At 41.4% G+C, this 13,333-nt stretch overlaps 1 protein-coding gene across 1 annotated transcript; it reads right to left on the bottom strand.

Annotated features, from left to right (window-relative positions):
- Nucleotides 1–599: 599 nt before the first annotated feature.
- Nucleotides 600–3,884, bottom strand: LOC142183115 (intelectin-1-like). The gene is made up of 8 exons (XM_075258036.1): nucleotides 3,863–3,884; nucleotides 3,467–3,536; nucleotides 3,057–3,218; nucleotides 2,064–2,311; nucleotides 1,582–1,740; nucleotides 1,098–1,218; nucleotides 902–1,005; nucleotides 600–752 (listed from the first exon to the last, which is right to left on the bottom strand). Exons 2-8 carry the CDS (start codon nucleotides 3,528–3,530, stop codon nucleotides 600–602), a joined length of 1,011 nt encoding a protein of 336 aa, XP_075114137.1. The 5' UTR covers nucleotides 3,531–3,536; nucleotides 3,863–3,884.
- Nucleotides 3,885–13,333: the final 9,449 nt, after the last annotated feature.

Raw genomic sequence — 13,333 nt, 5'->3', positions numbered from 1 at the left:
CAGGAAATTTGAATTTCTTGTGATTTGTCCCATCTAAAAACATTCATAATTCAACCTATTCTCACATCACAGGTTGGATTCCATAGTTTTTAAAGTTCTATATATTAGAAATGTTATATTGCTAACCGCATTGTTTAGTCTTTTGCGCCATTCATGATCTTTTTGTCCACTTAGACTTCACTATTCTTCGGAATCTGACAACATACCTATAATATATTTTCTTTCCTAAGGGTGCATTCAGACTACGTAACGCCGGGCGTGTATGAGAGCCGTACACGCCGGCATTACGGCAGACTGCCGAACACTTCCCATTCACTTCAATGGGAGCGCTCGTAAACGCCGCTGTTACGAGCGCTCCCATTGAAGTGAATGGGAAGTGTTCGGCAGTCTGCCGTAATGCCGGCGTGTACGGCTCTCATACACGCCCGGCGTTACGTAGTCTGAATGCACCCTAAAATCGTAATAAAACATGACAGGTCTCAAAGATTTTAACATTTTATTTTTTTATCAAGAAATGTTTCATGAATGGATGGAAATCTAATTTTCTTATGTGCTACTTTTTTAATGTCTTTGATAACAGAGCAGGTAGTAAGTACAGATTAGCGATAGAAGAGGAGGACGGCTGCTTCAGTTATTTCCTTGCTGGAACTCCAATAAGTATGCGTTCCATAACCATTCCAGTCAAAGGCTGCAAAGTCTCCACACTGGTTGGGGTTTCCTTCTGGGATGTAGCCTCCTCCTCCAATGCAATGCTAGAAGTATATAAAGAAGTTTAGAACGGCTGTTTTGGGGACATACTACAGCTTTATCAGTATCATTAGACCCTCAAAGTCTATAGAACATAACAAAGGATGATAATTCACAAAAGAAACCATAGACTGTAGTTAGTTGTAATACTTACATGTTCTACATTACATCCCGTCACCTTCACACCTGCACACAGCGCCAAAGCCGCTTTTTCGTTATTAATGGCCCGGAACTGCACATAGCCCGCGGTGAACTCATCTGTAGAGATACAGAAATAGTTATCGGTAGGACGGACTTCTTTCTGTGTTATATCACTGTGCATTATTTTACTATATATTTATAGATCTTACTTGCACCAGATGGTGAATAATATAGTGTTGTCTTCTCAGTACTTCCATAGTCATAGACTACAGGAATAGCAGGTCCATTTTGTGCAAGGCAGGATCCAACGTCGAATGCTACGGGATATTTCTGAGCAATAATCAAAAAGAATATGTTTATATGTAACCTAAAGACTCACAATCTACTCCAAACAGTCATGTTACATTGTAGCCTTAAAAGGGTGTCCCATTACCAACACTTGCCTTTTCCAGAGGATAGAGGATAAGTGTGATATCGCTGGGGTCTAACCAGGTTTGTAACTATCGGGGTAGCAGTGGTAGCGGCCGCCACGGGACATCAGGGGGCCCAGCGGCAGCCACTACCATTGCAGATTATTATTTTTTTTAATAGTAATTTCAGCTGGTAACCATAGACTTAACATAGACTTCCTAAGCTGACAAACCATAGACTTCTGCGAGGAAAGTAACTTCTTTCATTTGATGGAGTACTCACTTTGTACAGATGGAAGAGGTTACCGCCTTCATGAGAAAAGAAGCCATTGTCTGTGCGGTATCTCAGGAGAGAAGTATTCCTCCAGTTGGACAAGGGTGTATTATTGGGAACGTGCCACAAGCTCAGATCTTTAGCAACAATATCATAATAACCTGGATTCTGTAAAGATACAGTAAACATGTTACATGTACATTAAGTTACACTGGATTATATAAATTTAGATTACAGGAATACTTAATCTGCTTCATCGTGATAATGATATAACCCTTCACAGATAGCGGGTACTTTGTGCCACTGAAAATTTACTCTCAATTTGTGTACTTTTTCTCTGCAAAATTCTATGATGGGATGTTTTGGGTTTTTTTTTTAGAAAATTTGATATTCAAAGTCTTCAGATCAAGGCAAAAGTATTAGTGCCTAAAATGAGTTAGACGATATTGAAATGATGGTAAAATTGAATATTAAAATATCTCCCATCTCACCTTATAATCATCGCTGGTAGCTCCGATAGGTAGACCAAATGTAGCATAGTTAGCCCAGTTACCATCTCCTTTTGGGTTTTTGATGTTATTTCCCTCTTGGCTGGACCAACGATCTCCCGTTGTACATTTCCCATTGAGGTTATTTTCATGGACACTGGCCACCAAGGTCCAACCACCACCATTTGTTGTCATGTCACAATAGGTCTGATACAACACTCCGTCTTCTGTGGTCAGCATATATATTCCATCTAAAAGAGAACCATATTAGATGGAGCCGGACCATTCTTTGGAGAAAATAATGGTAGCGGCTACATATATCTATGTTGTTTTGAGCTATACATTTATACTTTTTCCCATTCAGTATCTTAATTTTCCCATACACAATCAATAACTGTTGGGTAAAAGAACATTTAATATATTATTCCTGACTTTCTCATATACACATATGCTTAGTTGGACCAAGCATGAATGTGTTTTCAATGGGGAGAGTAATAACGTAAGTGCTGAGACAGTGAATTATCACCTGTGAACAAAGTATGTGGAAAGCCAACATCCCCAATCTGTGGAAAGCCAACATCCCCAATCTGTGGAAAGCCAACATGCCCAATCTGTGCAAAGCCAACATCTCCAATAAGTGGAAAGCCAACATCCCCAATAAGTGGAAAGCCAACATCCCCAATATGTGAAAAGCCAACATCCCCAATCTGTGGAAAGCCAACATCCCCAATCTGTGGAAAGCCAACATCCCCAATCTGTGGAAAGCCAACATCCCCAATCTGTGGAAAGCCAACATCCCCAATTCATTGAAAGCCAACATACCCAATCCTTATTTCCACCCCTCTGCCAGCTGTGGACAACAATACACAAAAGACAATCTACTGGTACTATCAAAATGGTTAGGTTCAGGTGACTTTGTGCTTTTGTGTATTGCTAAATGTAAAATAATCTTCAAAATTCACAAACTGTACCTACTACATTTTTACATATCCTCACCCTTTGCATTTTTATCAAAATATTTGATATCCTTGCAGCTCCTGTACTCGTCGCTACCAGTAGGACTCCCAGAAAAAGACCCCCGGTTGCTTTCAGAGCTCTCATCCCAGCAGGCCAACATGTTCAGAATGTTTTGCTTCTTCTCGGAAAGTGGACCATCATCTAAACAACATGAGAGTCAATTTTTGGTGTAAGATTATTTAGAAAAAGTATCAGTCCATCCATAAAAAGCTTTATGTAAGGACCATATTAGGGACACCTCCATAATTGCTTTATAAAATAAGATTGTCCATAGTCTTCTACGTGTTGTCCATATACGATCAATTTAACAATTTTATGACAGGTTGGTCTACGAAGAAACTGGTAGAAGTCATTTTTTATTTTAATTTCTAATATAAAAGCATACTCACAACATTTGTTGGCATATACTCCAGAAAGTGCCACCGTAAGGACTACCACTTTGAGGACCCACATTTTCCACTGAAGAAAAATAGTAAAATAATTTGATATAACAGAAAAGCATAACATGTATTTTAGAAAATAATTTTTGTTAGTAAGGTTCTGTATGTGTCAGACTTACTGGCCAGGTGAGGAACCTTATACTGATAGGAGCCCCTGTCTCCCAGCCAAATACTGTTCAGTAGTGATGACCGTATGGGACTCCTAGCAGCATAGACATCTATAATGATAGGAGTCCCTCTCCCGATACTGTTAATGGGGTTAAATCCAGCTCAAACAAGGATTAAGCTTCATGGGTGAAACATGCTCATGTTATACATTATGATAAGAGATAAAAATAGTCTTACCAACCCAGAGGCACTTCCAATATGGCACTGAAGGTGTCTGAAGCTCTCAGAAGGTTTTCAGCTTTTATAGGGTTCTTGTGGCTAAACTAACTCAACTACATTCTTTAGTTGGCTAGCAGAGCATTGTGTAAAAACTAGAAGAATGTGGCAATAAAACTTCAATAGACTTGATCGTTGCTGGAATGACTGGTCTATCAAAGCTTAGAAAAATAATTGATGATAGTAACTAGTCTGACATATTTGCTTAGCTCAATCAGTCTCACAAACATATTATTTTATGATACTGTTAAGATGTGAGAAAGTTTGTACACCTTAAAAACATTGATTCAAGGTGTGAATACTTCTGTGATACAGCATTACATGCCACAATTCTTCCATGCCTTTGTAGGAAGTCGAAACACAAGGGTACACTACAGCCCCATCAACTATTTTTTGCTGTTTTATGACTGAAGTAACATAAAAGAACTTTCTCCAAATGCAGGTTTCATACTGCTTACCTGTCCACTGGGACACCTGGACCCCATACAGATCAGCTGTTCTAGCAGCCTTGGGGTGATGAAAGCTACTGTAGTGTGTTGTGGGGAGGACCGGAGCCTCTGCAGCGTTGTGCAAGGGTTGCCGGACTGCTCCTGAGCCAGACGGGGGACTTCTGGTTTCGGCCTAGCGGCAGTCTAGAGCCTATTTAAGATGTGCTCTGGCTCTGGACTGCCGCTGACTATTCAGTTGTACCTACTGGCCTGGTAGTAAGCATTCTCCTGTTATGTGATTGCCTGTATTTCTGACCCCTTGCCTTGACCTTGCCTTTGCCTCCTGATTGTGTACTGTGTCTGCTCCTGTTTATGACCCCGGCTTGCTTCTAGACCTCCACTTCCTGAACACCGTTTTGTACTATGCCACCGCTCCTGTTACCGACTCGGCCTCACTCACGTTCCTTTTGGAATTTCCAATGTACTGCGTTGCCCTCTTGTTGACAAACGGATCGTACCACTACGCTTTACTCTCTGCCGCCACTTGCTGACCACCCGCCTAAGCTTCTGTATACTTGGACCTACACTGAAACCTGAAACACCTACTGGTAACAGATCTCAGTGTCTGGTTTACCATGATTTGTGGTGCGCTGTGTGTTTGGTGTTTCCCGATCCGTACTGCTCTGCCCAGCAGTGACGCCAAATCCATCCTCATTATCTGGGGCTCTGGTGAACACCAATGTGGGGTTGAAGTTGGTGCGGCTTTACAAAAAATAATTTCACAAATGCTCACCATCCAACCTCACTGAGCTCCAGTCAAGTCCAAGGCTGGGCAACCACACACAAGCCTTACATCACCCAGCACAATGCTAAGTTTAAGATGTAGGATTGTAAAGCATGCCACCACTGGACTCTGTGGGTCTTGAATAGGCCTCAGCCCCAGTGTGGGTCATAGACTCATTACTTGCCCATAAAAAGCTGGAGAGCCTGTTCTTCAGGGCAGATCCTGGGAGCGAGACGCTGATACACTGTTATTCTGGTGAGACTGTATTGCTCTCTTTTTGATGATTCATGTGGCTGGTAGTAAGCCCCCTGTACAGTTAGTACTTATTGTTTAGTTAGTGCTCAGACAAGCAGGGTTTTGTTGCTCTTTTTTTGCCTAAAGTTAAGGCTGTATTTTATTTTGTTCCTTTTGAACCTGAAGGGAAGGTTTATTTATTTTGCAGTTTTTTCTAAATAAACCTGTTTGCACCAGATTTTGTGTCCCTGTCTTTGACTGGTTGGGTCCGCACCATTGCCGCTACCAAGCTACCTTCCCCACAATGATTATAAAGTAATTTATTTAGTCAGTCTATTGTTTCCTTCATTTGTCCACAACATAGTACCATTTAAGAAGAAGGATAGAAGGGTTAAACCTTAACAACCCAGGATTTAATATTACCTCTTAGGTCGTATGGGGCTTTATGGAGAGGGCTTCCGGAGATGAGCAGTGTGTAATGTCCTGTTCACATATGCCATTTTTGTTGTATTTCAGACCCAGGCTTTCAACATGCAAAAATTACTTGCCTGTAGTTCACATAATAAAAGACAATTATTTTCTACCTTGGGACTTTGTTCTGACATCCAATGACAGAGGATTAGCAATGAATCTTATCTTGCAGGACCTAGACAGGCTTAACCAGTTAATCTTGCTGCTCTTGGCTATGTTTTTCACCACAAAACCCACAGAACTTTCAGGTAGGGTAAGAAATATCCTTGTTAGCTTTCCAACTCAACCATTCACCTATACAAATGATCTGAGAAGTCTGTATACAGAGTAGCCAGCAAGAATCACACTGGGTGACCACTTCACTATTGGGTTCTGTAGCACCTAGAACCATGGGCCTGGTGTCATTTTAAAGCTGACAATCTCATCCACTCCTGAGTGCTACAGAAGTGGAGCTATTAGCAGTTGAGTTGTATTTTTTACGTACGCTGTTGTGTAAGGGGTCTTTCTTTGCGTCTTTTTTACATCTTCTTCCGGCGGTGGCTTCAAACTTCTAGGCCTCGGGCTGTGTGGACATACAGTAGATACGAGTGTAAAAATATGTTTAGCCTGCATTGCTGACCACAATGTCTTTATGTATCTAAGGTGGAGATCTTATATAGTTGTTGAGCTTTTGTATCTAGAAAATGTATCTATTTGTTAAACCTCCAACTGGAAGGTGAATTTCATGTTAGACCACATCAAAAGAAATGTACTTGTGTATATTGCTAGTGATAACTCCGCATATTAAGTCACAAAGACTGCTTTAATATTTTCAAACCTTTATTTACATATTTTTAAGTCAAGATGACAATAATCCACTTTTCAGTGTTAGGTAAGAGGGCAGATACAGAGCCTTGCGAAAGTATTCGGCCCCCTTGAACTTTTAACCTTTTGCCACATTTCAGGCTTCAAACATAAAGATATCAAATTAAAATTTTTGGGGTGAAGAATCAGCAACAAGTGGGACACAATTGTGAAGTGGAATGAAATTTATTGGATATTTTAAACTTTTTTAACAAATAAAAAACTGTAAAGGGGGGCGTGCAAAATTATTCGTCCCCCTTGCATTAATACTTTGTAGCGCCACCTTTTGCTGCGATTACAGCTGCAAGTCGCTTGGGGTATGTCTCTATCAGTTTTGCACATCGACAGACTGAAATTCTTGCCCAGTCTTCCTTGCAAAACAGCTGGAGCTCAGTGAGGTTGGATGGAGAGCGTTTGTGAACAGAAGTTTTCAGCTCTTTCCACAGATTCTCGATTGGATTCAGGTCTGGACTTTGACATGGCCATTCTAACACCTTTGTCATGATTTTGTTTTTTTAAAGAGATATACAGCAACATGTATCTATGTCTCTTGTGAGCACCTCCAAATTACAATGGGAATATTCTATACTTATCTTATTCATGTATGGGATATCCACAGAAAATACTAATTCCAAAGCTTGTAGCGTGGTAGTGTTAGGATGGGTTCCCGCAGGTTTGCCTTCAAGCGCACAGTGCCACCTGCGGGCCAACCCTACTCTCGCCCTCGACGTCGGACGGTGAGATGACTGGAGTATAAGTCCAGATCTTGCCCTACTGAGCATGCTCAGGCATTTCAGAGTCGCTCAGAAACTAAGTCCCATCGTGGCCCTACTGAGCATGACCGAAGAGGTCATGGCCACCGCCCCTGACGGGCGGGGACTTCCCTTTATAAGGTGTGAGGCGACGCCTGCCTGGTGCTCACACTTTATCCTAAAAACACTAGAGACAGGAGGGTATGACAGTAGCTCCAGGCTGCTTCCAGTAGTTAGGCAGGTAGTTAGGCTAGGCCGCTGTGTGGGGTTATCTTAGCTTCCATCTAGTACTGTTAGCAAGACCTATAAGTCCTGAACTGGCAGCTCCACACTACGGCTTGGTGCAGTGGACTCTGTACCAGCAGGTGGACTGGCAGCAGGCTTGGTCTCTTAGCTAGGCTATCTGTCACTGTCTATGTGTGTTATAGCTCCAAGCTGTGCGGAGCCATTTGTGTTGCTGACAGGGGTGACGTTAACCCCTGGCAGTCTTGTTGCAGCCGGTCCACCTGAAGCTGCACACAACTATTTACCCAGTGCAGTCAACTGGTGTAAAACTTGATTGCAGCCTGTTAAACACTGAAGCTGCAAAAAGCTATTTACCCAGTGAGGTTAACTGGAGTAAATCTCCATTGTGTAACACGATTGCCCAGTGAAGACAACTGGTACAACCTTGCCGCAGCCCATTCACACTGCTGCAGCCCTGACGCATTCATCCAGTGAAGTGAACTGGTGCATTTACATTACTCCCTGTTCAGACACACTGCTGCCTGGTACTGGCACACGGCCGCCCATCTGGGTCTGTGGACCTCCCTGCAGTGCCCTGCAGTCCGGCGGTTCTGTAGTAGTAAAGAAAAACATTTTTTATATAAACACACAGAACCGTAACAGGTAGGCAGTATGTAGAAAGGAACATCTATCAATAACACCATATCCATTTGGTTGGCTTGTGTTGGTTGTGGTGGGTAAATCAGTAGTAGGGCACTTAGCTGAGTTTAATTTACTAAGGTGGTTTAAACTAGTCAAGTCCAAGGCTGAGCAACCACACACAAGCCTTACATCACCCAGCACAATGCTAAGTTTAAGATGTAGGATTATAAAGCATGCCACCACTGGACTCTGTGGGTCTTGAATAGGCCTCAGCCCCAGTGTGGGTCATAGACTCATTACTTGCCCATAAAAAGCTGGAGAGCCTGTACTTCAGGGCAGATCCTGGGAGTGAGATGCTGATACGATGTTATTCTGGTGAGACTGTATTGCTCTCTTTTTGATGATTTGTGTGGCTGGGAGTAAGCCCCCTGTACAGTTAGTACTTATTGCTTAGTTAGTGCTCAGACGAGCAGGGTTTTGTTGCTCTTTTTTTTGCCTAAAGTTAAGGCTGTATTTTATTTTGTTCCTTTTGAACCTGAAGTGAAGGTTTATGTATTTTGCAGTTTTTTTCTAAATAAAACTGTTTGCACCAGATTTTGTGTCCCTGTCTTTGACTGGTTGGGGCCACACCATTGCCGCTACCAAGCTACCTTCCCCACAATGATTATAAAGTAATTTATTTAGTCAGTCTATTGTTTCCTTCATTTGTCCAGAACATAGTACCATTTAAGAAGAAGGATAGGTCGTATGGGGCTGTATGGAGAGGGCTCCGGAGATGAGCAGTGTGTAATAGAAATCAAGGGATTTTACTATAGTACTATAATGGTGACTAGTATGAGCGATCAGACCCCTTAGGTTTCAAGGTCCCTGGGGGTCTGATCATAAAAGTAAAAGAAGAAAAAAGCGTTTTTAAAAGTATCAAAAACACAATTTTTTTTTTAAAAAAACCTTTCCCTAGATCACACATAAAAGTAAGTGAACAAAAGTAAACATAAATACTTTAGGTATCCACTTGACAGAGATTACAGACTACATAGACTAAATTAGCATATTGGGTGCTGAAACATACAGCAACACTTGCTCCAAATGGTGAGACCACCAGATTTACATGAGTTATTTGTAATAGGACCAAGTGTACTTCATTAGTTAGATAATTGTGGTTGCGGTTTTGCCAGAATTAAAGCAACAGTGACTTTGTACCACAATTTCTAATGCCTATCAATGCTTAATAAGTGGGGGTGCAACCTTTGGGTCCCCCATTGATCATCAGAATATGGGGCTGTGATGCACTAAGCGAATGGGGATGACTTGCACTAGGCACAGAGATATGTGGCTACTGTGGCTAGAAAAACATTGAATGGGACTGACTGGCCTCAGTCCCAAAGTTCCTCACTGATCAAACAGCGATCACCTATACTAAGAACAGGCCATCAATATTTTATTCCTGATAATTTACTTCAAAAAAGTCTTCAACATATCGCCTGTTCAGGTTCCTTAAGAGCAGGTTTGGGAAAAACAGGTTTAAGTTATGTTCACATATGCCATTTTTGTTGTTTTTCAGACCCAGGTTTGCAACATGCAAAAATCACTTGGCCTGTAGTTCACATAGTAAAACACATTTATTTTCTACCTTGGGACTTTGTTCTGACATCCAATGACAGAGGATTAGCAATGAATCTTATCTTGCAGGACCTAGACAGGCTTAACCAGTTGATCTTGCAGCTCTTGGCTATGTTCTGATGGTTATATTATATCTGTGGGGCTTTCTGGTCTCAATAACGGAAACAAACTTTTCATAATAGCAGTTATCCTCCAGGTGTGTCATAAAATACATACTTGCCTTAGTGCAAGATGTATTAAATTAAATTTTAAATCTGCCCCAGGAGTGCCCTTACAACTAACAGTAGACACGCACACACACAAAGAGAAACAATGTAGTGTGAGAAGGTGACAGGCACGGTTCTGGAATCTCACTATATCTGCCCCAGGTTTTTAACTTATGTGTGGTCCGTGCGGATCTGGAGTAGGCCTCAGCCCAGGTGTAGATCCTTACTGGGCCAGAAAAGTCTGCAGATCCTGCACTCCAGTGCAGATCTATGAAGTGAGAGGAGGTGTGTGGGTCTGTCCTGTAACCCTGAGTCTGGTGAGACAAAGTTGTGCTTGTTTTGTTTGTGTGGCTGATAGTAAGCCGCATGTATAGTTGGGTTATCATTTCTGCTTAGTTAGTTGCTCAGATGAGCAGGATTTTGTTTTGTTTTTGCCTGAGGTTAAGGCTGTATTTTGTTTTGCTCATTTTGTGCCTGTAGTGAAGGTTTATTTATTTTTTTTCTAAATAAACCTGTATGCTGCATATTTCATATCCCTGTCTTTGACTGTTTGGATCTGCACATTTGCTACTACCAAACTACCTTCCCTACAGTAGTTATTCACAAAAAAAACCAACTCAGATGCTCCTATAGTGGGAGTGTGTGAGAGATCTTCTCTACAAACAATACTTCTAGCGCAATAAACCTCTATAATGTTTTGGAGCAGTCACAAATGAAATTGGAGGCATATGGAGGTGACTGTGTGTTTAACCCCATCCAGTTCAGCAAAACTACTATAGCATTGAGATGTATCAAGCACTAAAATCATTGCAGTGTAATATACTGCATATTAGAACTATTTCAGTGTATTATACAAGGGATCAAGTGATTCCATAGTCACGCCCCCTTGTGGTATAGTAACAAAAAAAAAGATAAAACAGTGAAAAAAGTGTATACAAATTTCTAAAAAAGAAATACTGTATATAATACAAGTTTAAAAAAATCCAATTTCAAATATGAATACAAGAAAGTTTTAGGTATTGCTGTGTATATAAAGTGTCCAAAATATGAAATTATGTAATTTATCCTCTATAGTGAATGCCAAGTAGTACAGGCACGGGTCAAATCAGGAGAGGACGTCAGAAACCAAATCAGATGACAGACACAAAATCTGGAAACAGGTCAAGGGTCAAAAATTCAAACAGGCACATCACAAGCAAATTCAGTAGACAAAAGAGAATTACAAAAACAAGCCAAGGGGTCAGTCTAAAGCTAATAGACACAACAAGAAATAGAGCCAAACCAGGAGTAGTACAACAATTAGCCGGCAACTTCAGTCAAGAAGGAGGGGTCTTATAAAGGCCTCCTCAGCCACCAATTGGCCAAGCCAGGAACCTCTGAGCTACAGGAGCCTACTCAGGTTGACATGGCTATCTTAAAGATATAGCAGCAGAACTGACATTCCTGACAGGCAGTTTATGCCGAGTTCACACCTGCGTCCCAGCCTCCGTTATGCAGGGCAGGAGACGGAAACCTGCAGGCATTTTTCAAACCTATTCATATGTGTAAATCAGGATGTAATTTTTGACTACCATATAATGTCCTGTTCAGGCTTTCAGTTTAAACAGATAAACAGTAATTGAAATGAATATGTGAACAGAGCCTTAGCTAACGATTATACCACATTGTATTAGTAATGAATGCAGAAATTCATGTTGTTTCAATATGTGCACTTATGTTTTTTGTAACTGTGTTAGCTGGTCTATGTGGTCCCCTTCCCCTCCTACCACCCTTATTGTCACCTTTGTGACCTCCGCCTACCAGTTTGATTTTGTTTTTACAGTAAGCCTTTAAAAGATCAGTAACAAAAGATGTAAATACATAAATCTACACCTCTGTCTTGTCAAGTGATACACAGAATGAGAATGTAACTCATACAATCGATCAGTCTTGTGTACATTTACATTCTACGTCTAGGAATGTTGTTAATCCCCTAACCTTACATATCTTAAAATGTATCTGAAAGTAGAGGACATTACAGTCCAGTGCTAAACAGAATGACATTTTGGATAAAGTGGACATTGCCGGCTTAAAGAAGCCCCTTGTTTTATGGCCTAACATGATATTTTGAAGAGGACCATTAACAATTTTTGAGCACGGGGATCCCTAATGTGTATATGTTTATTATTGTTTATTTATTGTTCTATGTGATTTTGAGAAAGGGGGGGATTTGAACTTTTGTGCTTAGCTTTCCCTATCAGTATGTTTTTGGAATATGGGATGGAAATCCATACAAACACGGGGAGAACATACAAACTCCTTGCAGATGGTTTTTTGCCCTTGGCAGGATTTGAACACCAGGACTCCAGCGCTGCAATGCTAACCATTGAGCCACCGTGTGGCCCCTAAGCCTGGGAGCTTTCATGACAACTGACCACTGCCCTCCAATTACGCTCTAGAGGGCGGCGATCAGTTTCAGATGGCGGCACCGATGGCGCCTGCACACTGTAGTTGCTGTGGTCACGTTTAATGGCAGGTTAGCGGTGGTTGCTGGCTGTATTATACAGCCGGCATCCGCTGTGTATGGAGGGGGGGTCAGCTTCACAGTATAATGGTTTCCTGTGGCCCCTCTATAATGGCCCCCAGTAACCCATCCACATGGAATAAGTCACCAGTGGCTCCTACACACAGTATGACAGCCTTAATGTTCCCCCGACATGGTATAATGAATCCTAGTGTCCCCTCCACAAGGTATAATGGTCCCCAGTAGCTCCTGCACACAGTAAAATAGCCCCTAAGGGCCCTAAACACAGCATAATGCCTCCAAGTGGCCACTACATGGGATAATCACATATACTGGCCCCTATATGTAGATTAATGGTCCCTCATAGCCCTTTGTGCAGTATAATGGTCCCCAATGGCTCCTGCATATGGTATAATGGTGGGATTATGACCCGTGGTCTTCCCAATACCCTTAGTAATTATGCACCTATGCTTTTCATGAGTTGTAGACTGAATGGGAATGAATTCTCTGTTTATTATCAGTAAATTGAGGTTTTGACCTTGATTTTATTGTATGTATATCAGGATGTAATATTGACCATAATATCATGTCCAGTCCAGGCTTTCAGTTTACAGATAAATAGTAATCAAAAAGCATGTGTGAATAGAGCCCGAGTTAACAATTATAGCACATTTTGTTCGTAATGAATGTGGAAATTTACGTAATTCCGAAACGTGCACTTACT

This window comes from Leptodactylus fuscus, chromosome 10 (genome assembly GCF_031893055.1).
Source record: "Leptodactylus fuscus isolate aLepFus1 chromosome 10, aLepFus1.hap2, whole genome shotgun sequence".
NCBI classification, from domain to species: domain Eukaryota; kingdom Metazoa; phylum Chordata; class Amphibia; order Anura; family Leptodactylidae; genus Leptodactylus; species Leptodactylus fuscus.
The sequence above is the reverse complement of the archived record's forward strand: the minus strand, read 5'-3'. Positions and strand labels throughout refer to the sequence as shown.

Bases quoted from the DNA above. Each gene is read 5' to 3' on its own strand.
- LOC142183115 (XM_075258036.1), bottom strand. From the start codon at position 3,530: ATGTGGGTCCTCAAAGTGGTAGTCCTTACGGTGGCACTTTCTGGAGTA. The intron at 3,219-3,466 runs GTGAGTATGCTT...CATGTTGTTTAG, and splicing joins AGTATATGCCAACAAATGTT to ATGATGGTCCACTTTCCGAG. The intron at 1,219-1,581 runs GTGAGTACTCCA...ATTATTGCTCAG, and splicing joins ACCTCTTCCATCTGTACAAA to AAATATCCCGTAGCATTCGA.